The sequence below is a fragment of the Cornus florida genome, unplaced genomic scaffold, assembly GCF_030987335.1.
Source record: "Cornus florida cultivar Cherokee Brave unplaced genomic scaffold, ASM3098733v1 CherokeeBrave_3.0.0_Hap2_Chr07, whole genome shotgun sequence".
Classification (NCBI taxonomy): domain Eukaryota; kingdom Viridiplantae; phylum Streptophyta; class Magnoliopsida; order Cornales; family Cornaceae; genus Cornus; species Cornus florida.
In genome coordinates, this window is record NW_026775577.1 from 9,582,966 (window position 1) to 9,592,048 (window position 9,083).

The 9,083-nt window shown below is 31.9% G+C and overlaps 1 protein-coding gene across 1 annotated transcript; it reads right to left on the minus strand.

The window, feature by feature from the left end:
- Window positions 1-6,478: 6,478 nt before the first annotated feature.
- LOC132316220 (sugar transport protein MST6-like) lies at window positions 6,479-8,740 on the minus strand. Its single transcript, XM_059814725.1, has 4 exons — window positions 8,599-8,740; window positions 8,344-8,448; window positions 6,945-7,555; window positions 6,479-6,826 (listed from the first exon to the last, which is right to left on the minus strand). The coding sequence occupies exons 1-4, from the start codon at window positions 8,738-8,740 to the stop codon at window positions 6,479-6,481; spliced, it is 1,206 nt and encodes a 401-aa protein (XP_059670708.1).
- Window positions 8,741-9,083: the final 343 nt, after the last annotated feature.

The window sequence follows — 9,083 nt, forward strand, 5'->3', positions numbered from 1 at the left end:
AATTATCGTAATATTAGAAGGAAGAAATATACTACTACCCCAAATTCTCTTCTCCGCTCAATGCTCTATGCCTAACACTTTTCTTTTTTGCTCCTGTCGCTCTTTTGTACTGTTTTTGTTGAGTTACTTAGTGGCACGCAAATAAATGTGTTAGTTTTATTCCAAAAAAAATTTGTTTGTGTCAACCAGTTGAATTGGTCCCGGAATTATGCAGTAGTTTCTCCTTTTTTTTTAAAGACTTATCTTTGAGACAGTGTTATAAGATAATCTTGTATTGATATATTCCATTGATACATGAACATTCGTAAATAGGGTTACCTACCTTATTTTTCTATTATATATTATAGTGAAAAAAAACCAATCAAACTTCAATATTCTATAACTTCACAATGTGCATTGGATCAAAAAATTAAGTCTAACACTAAGTGAGAGAGAAGAAAACTATCACTACGCACCTTGCAGCTCTGAAAAGGAAGGAAAACAAAACTCAACTATTTATAAAGAATATCATACACATACATTATTCGCAATATGCAATTAAATTATATACAACCCTACATACATGTAGTGGTCTCTAAAATGTCATACATAAATGTAGTTTCTAGAATCTCATACATATATTTTTTATTATTATTATTTTGGGTGTATATTAAGATCAATAAATTCTCCGAACTGTGCAAAATTTCATGGATTTTCCCATCATAAATCAAATACAAATCCCAAATCTCACCATGCCAACTGCACGCAAGGCCCAACCCAAATAGGTTGTTCAATGGCTCATTAACAACTTGGAGCAAGCCCAAACTTAGACGCTTTTTAATTAGAGTTCCAAACCCCAATAGAAATCGAAGAAAAGCATGGGGCGTGACCTATCTGTTGGGATTTATATACCCTAACATAGCAAATTCCTATTTGGATTATAGTAACATGTGTTCCTAACATATCTGAAATATTTATGTTTTATATAATTAGTGAATTCAATGTATTATGTTTCGATTCATTATGTAATTGATAGTGTTCACTTGATTACAAGAGATATTTATATATGTATGTGATAGCGATCAATATATGAATATAAACAATAATCATAAATTATTCATAGTCGGTAATTATGAATAGACCCATTATTAACTAAGACTTGAATTGGATCCGCGTTAGATTGAGATATATTGCGAGAACCGTCGTATGCAATTGCTCCATGTCACTGTCATGGCGTTTGACTCTTAACCATGAGAAAAATATAGACTCTTTTATTAATTAGTTTTTACTTTGATTTGTTCGGCGGAATCTTCGGAATCCTTATACCGGCACTTTGGGTAATTGTGTAATTAATAGGTAGAGAATTATAGTTTCAATATTTGTATCATTGCTACTTGTATTTATTTTGTATTAATCATGGTTAATCACAAAGTAAATTCGAAGGCCTTCGTATGTTTTTTGACAAAATGATTTATTATATATTTATTTATTTAAATTATTATTTTTGTCAAACAAATGTTTTATTGTGATCAAGTCGGAAATAATCAAAGGTACCAAAATAAATATATTAATTAAGTGGTCGGATTGATGATTTTATTTATCCGATAACTAATTATGTATAGAGAGGTCAAAGTACAACATTGACTTAAAGGTTATTTATTATTTAATTGGAGTTTAATTAATTTCTTTTAGTGGAGTAGAAATTAATTAATGAATTAATTTAATTGGGTCAATAGACCAGGCCAATTATTAATTTATTGTAGCCAATAAAATAATAAGCCCAAAGGATTTTCACTCATAACTCAACTTGATATTGGAATCCTATTAGATTTGAGATATCACATTAGAATTTTAGAAGATAAGAAATATTTTCTCTCTCTAAAATTTTTAGGGTTAGTGTTCTATTCTAATGGAAATTTCCACAAGCCTAATTTTTCAAAGTCATTCATGCAGATTTATAGGTGATTCTTAAAGGGAAGACCATTACCAAGAAGATGGAGATCTAAAGAAAATACATCTAGCAAAGGGATTTACAATAAGTGAGAACATTCACTTTAGAGGAGAAATCTAAGATTTACTCAAACATTAATGTAAATTTTATATTCCTAAATTAAATAAATCATTATTTTATTTATGTATAAAACTTATCTCTATACATAAATTAAAATCTTTATTTAAAAAACTCTCATAAAATTTTAAAAATTTTCGTTTTCGCAATACCATCACCATCACCATCACATGGCCACGGGTGAACTGCAGGCACATTGACCATTAACACTGAATTTTGGAAGCTGTGTAAATCAATCTTACTGTTCCCATCACCATCACCATCACCATCACATGGCCAAGGGTGAACTACTAATTTTGGATTGCGACATTCTTAGAAGGTGGGCAACAGTAGGATTGATATGAAAAGCAGCTAACGCATTCGAAATAAAAAATACATTCTCAATACGAAAATAAGATTGTGTGCATACAATCCTTGTTAAATCCCGCAATAACGGGACGGGACCATCTTTTAGGACCTGCAGTGTGGGTTTCAATTTTCAAGAGCTTCTTAAAGCTCCATGAGCAAATGCCAGGTGGATTATTCACTGCCGAAAAAGTTCCTGTACTTTTAGAATGTATTTTTGAACCCATTGAGCCCAAAATATATAATAGAAGCACCACCTCTATCAGATTGAAGCTATATATCATAAAAAAATAATAATAATAATAAAATAAAAAATAAATAAAATAAAATTTTCCCAACTACTCTTAAAGCCAGTTACATAAATCCTATATTTTTTTTACTTCTGTTTGAGATTCTTGTCATATAATAAACAAAATTTCTTAATAGCAAAGTAATTTTAAGAATGGAAGACATTTATCAACGATTTTTACCTTAACTTATACTCCATCGAGACGAATAAACATCCAAAGTGAGTTTTTTTTTAAAAATAATAAAAATTAAAGATTAATTTCACTCACACCCTTCAAATTTGGCCAACAATATCCACTTCTTTTATCTCTTAGAGCATCATCTTTACCAATCGTTATGTAAAAGGCACACCTTTTGGAAAGATTGCTTGTGCTTGGTCTGTTAGCTCCAATAAGTGCGTTTTCTTTGCTTTTCTTTCTCTCATCTAATTGAGTTTAGAGAGATTGCTTACTCTATTAGCCCAATAAGTGCTTAGATCTAGATATTCGAAGGAAAAAAAGAAAAAAGAAAAAAAAGAAAAGTAGTCCTTTGTTAAGGATGATATATTCCAAAGAATCTGGTTTGTTTGCCTTTTTCCCCGCCTTTGGCGGTTCCGGTAAACCTCGTCACTGTAAAAACTCGTTTGGGAAAGGACCACCAGAGAAGGATCGAGCACCACCAGCGCTATTCTCCGGCAACAAAAATAGTAATAATAATTCTTAATGGATATTGTTTTTTCAAAATAAAAATTTCACGTAAAATAATACCAATTTTGCAGAGTGGGTCTTGGGCTCGATGGTGACAGTAACGCAACTTCGGATGGTATTTACAGTGGTTGTGAATTGGGACTTGATGGTGGATCATTGATGCCGACAGCACTAGTGAGGAAGGAGAGGTGGCAACACGATATATATCTATATATATATATATATATAAACATAATCGAGTTTGAGATCGCTCTTGTATCAGTCACTGTGCCGCCGCCGACAACTTGCATTTTTGGTAAAATTCTTTTGGATGGTTGATGAGTGAATTTGGAAAAAAGTATGAATATTTTAGTCTTTTAAACAACTTTTTAAAGTTAAAAGAAATTTTTGACAAAGTGAAAGGGTAATAATATCCTTTTATATATATAAAGTGTTATGACATTATTGAAAATTAGCCGTCAGAATGTGAGTGAAAAACGTGACAAATATTTGTAATGTGAGTGATAGTAATTTTTAAAAATTATTTCAATATTTTATTTAGTCAAAACTGAAGGGATATCAATAAAATTAACCTTAAAATAAATTATTCCACCTTGCTACATCTTGACTCTTGGGGTTGTGTTTTAAGATATCTTGTACCGGAGTTTCTCCATTAATGCTTGAGTCCTTGTCTCAAACTAAATGGATACCAATTCTGAAGCATATGTGAGGTAAATGTGTTTTTACTTGCTTTTTCTTTTTTGAATTAAGCAAGCAACATGTACCAGCACCCCAGCCTATTTGAGACTTTTCACGTCTTCTTTCGAGATCGAGAAAGATCATACCACCTAGGTCAATGACCATGCGGTATACTCTTCGTTACTAAATTTTTGTCTAACTTTATTTGTCCAATTCATGCAAGAAATGTTTTATAATTTTATCTTGAAATTAATCGTGGTATAATTTTCAATACTTATTTCTCTTTAAATAATGAAAGTTATTTTTGCAGATGGAAAAAATAATAATAATAATAATAATAATAATTGTTAGAAGTTGATTTACTTAATAAAATAATAAGAAGAATTTGTAACATTAACGATATGAAGTGAAAATATCAAATGGCTAAAATTATTATTATCATAGTATCGAAGTTGAATGGAAACGTCTAAGATTCACAAAAACCTTGATATGAGATGTAAGAATGGTTCATGTAAGTTTTTTGGGGAATTATTTGTTACGACTAATCCCCATAACACCATGCAAAGCGCTCCTTTCATATGAGTCGGTAAAGCTTGAGTTTTCACCTGCGGGCATGATCTAAGGAATTATTTGTTACGACTAATCCCCATAATACCATGCAAAACACCCATCCCACATGGGTCGGTAAAGTTCGGGCTTTCATCCACGGGTGTGGTTTAGCTAGGGATGGCAATTCCCTGCCCCGTTTATGGGACGGGAATGGGAAAGGTCTCCCACCCACTCTGCCTGTTTATAAGGATAAATTATAATTTTATTCAAATACTTTATTTTATATTCAATAATATTAAGTATATTATTAAGCAAATTCTAATTTATTCGATTTCAATCGCCAAATATCAATTGTAATTTTATTTCATTATTTAGGTACTCTTCAAAATCTGTCTCCGACTCGCCTTACCTTATTGACAGAACGTATGAGATTTTATTAGAAAAACCCCAAACCTTTTACAGTAAATTAAATATAATTTTTCTAGATATTTTTCTAAGTTTGGATATTTAATTCATCTGAGAGTATATTCGGATTATAAATCATTGCAAAACATACAAATCAAACTTTTACCTTCTATAATAACAAAACGCAATTAGATCTAAATATTAGACCATTAAGAGAAAGAGGAAAGTTTGGACTATAAACACTTGCCCCTTACAAAGAAAATGGAACCAAGACTACTATTTGTAGCCAACAAATAGAATATCTAGGCATAACATTATCAGCAATTTACAATTAAAACATCTAGAATCTCATACAAATACATATATAGTGGCCTTTCCAATGCATGTTAATAAGATCAATAAACTATTAAAATTGAATAAATCTGTACCAAGCGCCTTGTAAGTTGTAAGGGAGAGATCTAGAATCCGTTACCATCAAAAGCCTTGTAGGTTGATGTTACTTTCTAAAAAATACACAATCAATCTGTTAAAATTTTCCAATTTCTTAGTACAAACTTCAAAACTAATTTCTGTTAAAATTTTCCAATTTCTTAGTACAAACTTCAAAACTAATTTATTATTTTTATATTTTTTGAATCATTATCTGATATCAATTATAGTGCTGGTAAAACGAATTACAGAATACTTAGTTGGGCCCTGCAAGTGATTTTTCTTTTTCAGAACATACATGCATATATATCAGTATATGCACACTCTGTAGAACTCACACATACATGCATATATCACTAAGACCACAATTAATTAATAAAAACATGGCAACTAATCAACGTAACATACTACATAAACAATCACAAAAAAAATTAGCAATGCCCAGATCAATCACCATCAAAACAAACTTGTTCTGTTTTATCAGCCTGTCATATATGACCGTATTTTAGTCAAAACATGCGCACACAATAAATATTTTGACTGAGCCTAATCCATGTCGATCAGACCACAATAACATGCAGCACCAAAAAAAAAACGTATGCAATCCAGCAACTGCTAAAAATTAAGGCCACAAAATTAAACCCATTCCATAATTCCCAAACTGGAAATGATTATATCATCAATCCATTTATTATATATATAAAGAGGGAGAAAGTAATTAAATCAGATCCAACAAAAAATTTCCATTTAAATATATATATATATATATATATATATATATATATATATATATATATATATATCAAAAATCATAAAATTGTACAAGTACTAGTCTATTATAACATGTAAAAGTAGGTAGCATGGCATTAGAATCCAAAACCTAAAACTAGTAGTAGCTACAAAAAGAAATTAGCTAGTCTAATTAAGTACTCCTCCGTTTTTTTCTTATTGTCTTGCCCTCCCCGTTTAAGGGTTGTTGTTGATCAAGGACATATCTTTTCCAGTACCAGTGTTCTTCCCACACTTGTGACATCTCTTCTCTAGGTATGTTTTACGTCTCATGCACAAAACGGGCCACGAAAACCCTCATTATGGCCACAAAACACGCGAAAAAGACGAACAACCAGTACTTCATACCACAAAGCATCTTGAGGAAGAATTGTGCAAAGAAATCCAAGAGCATGCCGACAGCCATTGTAATACTCTGCGCAGCTGAACGTATCTCCGGTGGAAATATTTTGCTTGCCACCACCCATCCTAATGCTACCCATGACCAAGCATAACAAGCAACAACAGAGCAGATGCACAACACTACCAGAATGGCATACCATTTGGACAAATCGGTCATTACACCCCACATTCCAATTTCTATATTCCCACTAAGAAATGCCACTGCAATCTGTATGCATAAATATATAAATCGTTAATGGTCATAATCGTTTCACTTTCACAAATAAGTGTAACTATTCAGCCTAAATATCAAGACTTATATAAAATATTTTTCAAAATTAAAGTACCTGAAGTATGAACATTTGGATACCACCAAGCAAAAACATTTTCCTCCTAAACCACTTATGAATTACAAAAATGGTTGCTACAACATTGACACCACCGGCAATGACTGCCAAGAAGAGCGAAGCATCATTTGGTAAACCTAGGGTTTTGAAGTGCACAGGAGCATAGAGCAAGACACCACTCATACCAGTGAGTCGTTGGATTAATGGGATGAAAATGGACAAAACGAGTTGAGGTCTGTATTTCCTCTTTCGGATGTTACGCCAAGGGTGCTTCACTTTCTGTGATTCTCGAATAGCGTCCACCAAGTGGTCGTACCCGGCCTCAATGTCGTCGACGACGCCACCAATGTTTTTGAGCTTTTGTTTGGCCTCCTCATACTTGCCTCTCTCTATCAGAGAATCTGGAGTCTCAGAATTGAAATATGCTGACATGATTATAAAGAAAGCGATGATTCCAGCACCACCCAAGCTATAACGCCTGCCATCCTTCATCTCTGAAGTGGCGAAGTTAATGAAATTGGCTATCAATATGCCAACCATCATGCTCAAATGGTAAAAACATGCAGCCATCCCGGAGACGTATTGTGGCAGCGACTGAATGAATAATACTACTGCATTCATCAATATTAATTTTAAAAATATATCAAAGATTGAAGAAAATAATTACAATATGTATATGTAGAAGAAAAAAAAAAAAGATTCTTGCATGTTGTATGCATAACATGTATATTAGGTCAAACAAATTAGGGCTTGCTTAGTTTGTCACTGTTTTTAAAAAATTGAAAATTATAAAATGTACAAAAATTATATTGGATTAAAACTATTTTTGAAAATCTCAAATATAAAAAATAAAAATAAAAAAGTATGTTTTCAAAGAACTATTTTAAACTTCTCTAAAAACAGTTTTTTGTTTCTGAGAATTATTTTCAAAATTTCAAATCAAACACGCCTCAACACCGAGTAAATGAGCTAAATTATGCATGTGTATACAAGATGGAATAGCTTCCAAACACGCCTCAAGACTGAGTATATGATGATATATATCATCTCATCATAGTTAATGACCTCGTGATAACATCATCCCTTACTCACATACATCAATTGGATATATCGACTATTTATCATTATTCATTTACTTATATATATGTACCAAAAATTCATTATTAAATATACCTGAACACCAAAACCAGCTCCGATCCCCAATAAAATACGTCCCACAATAAGCATCCATAATTTTTCCGCAAAAGCATTAAGCATGGCGCCAATAAAAAAAGATTAAGCCACTAAAAATCATACAATTTCTGCGACCGCATTTTTTGATGAGACACAAAGCCGAGAAGAATGCCACAAACATGGCCATATATGTATAAGGCCGAGGTGAAGAATGTCAATATATTACTGTCAAATCTGCAATATTGCAGCTTCACTGATTGATCAACCTCCTCCTTCCCATAAACTTGGGGGAAGAATTTACTCAAAAAGGGACCCATGCATGTCACACCACCTATTATTCATCCAAAACAGCCACAAAAAATAATTAAAATCTCTATCACACACACACACATATGTTTATACACATATACAACACATAATCATATATGGATACAGATATATAAATTGACAAAGAAAAAAATAAATCAGCATGATTAATTACCGGATATTCCGATCTCGTATCCATACATAAGTCCACTGGCCGCACCAAAAAGCCAAGCTGCCACCACATATCTGGTGATTTTTCGATGATAATTAGTATTATCAACCTTATTATTATCATCACCCTTAGTATTATAGCCCATTTGAGTTATAAAAAAAAAAAGACTAGAGAGGAAAGACCAGAGTATGTGTGTGAGATTTTATACAGGAACAAAGTTTATCCCTTAAAACTCTTAATCCTTTTACAACTTTAATTACGAGCTGATTTTAGGCACTATTTTTGTTGTCAGAACTCTTAATCCTTTTAGAACTAGATAATTTGTTGTCTAGTTAGATCTTAATTACGCACTAATTAATTACAGTAGTTAACTAGTTATCAAAACTCTTAATAGTTGATAATTTGGTCAAAAGTTAGATTTAGAAATTAGATTTTTTCGTTGTCCGGTTGATGCTTAATTCATTTATTTTCCAGTTACAAGTTGGATC

What these genes read in the sequence shown, in the direction of transcription:
- LOC132316220 (XM_059814725.1), bottom strand. Translation starts at nt 8,740, where the DNA reads ATGGGCTATAATACTAAGGGTGATGATAATAATAAGGTTGATAATACT. An exon ending in ATACGAGATCGGAATATCCG is followed by an intron (nt 8,449 to 8,598) that starts GTAATTAATCAT and finishes GATGAATAATAG; the next exon opens with GTGGTGTGACATGCATGGGT. An exon ending in GCAATATTGCAGATTTGACA is followed by an intron (nt 7,556 to 8,343) that starts GTAATATATTGA and finishes TGATGAATGCAG; the next exon opens with TAGTATTATTCATTCAGTCG.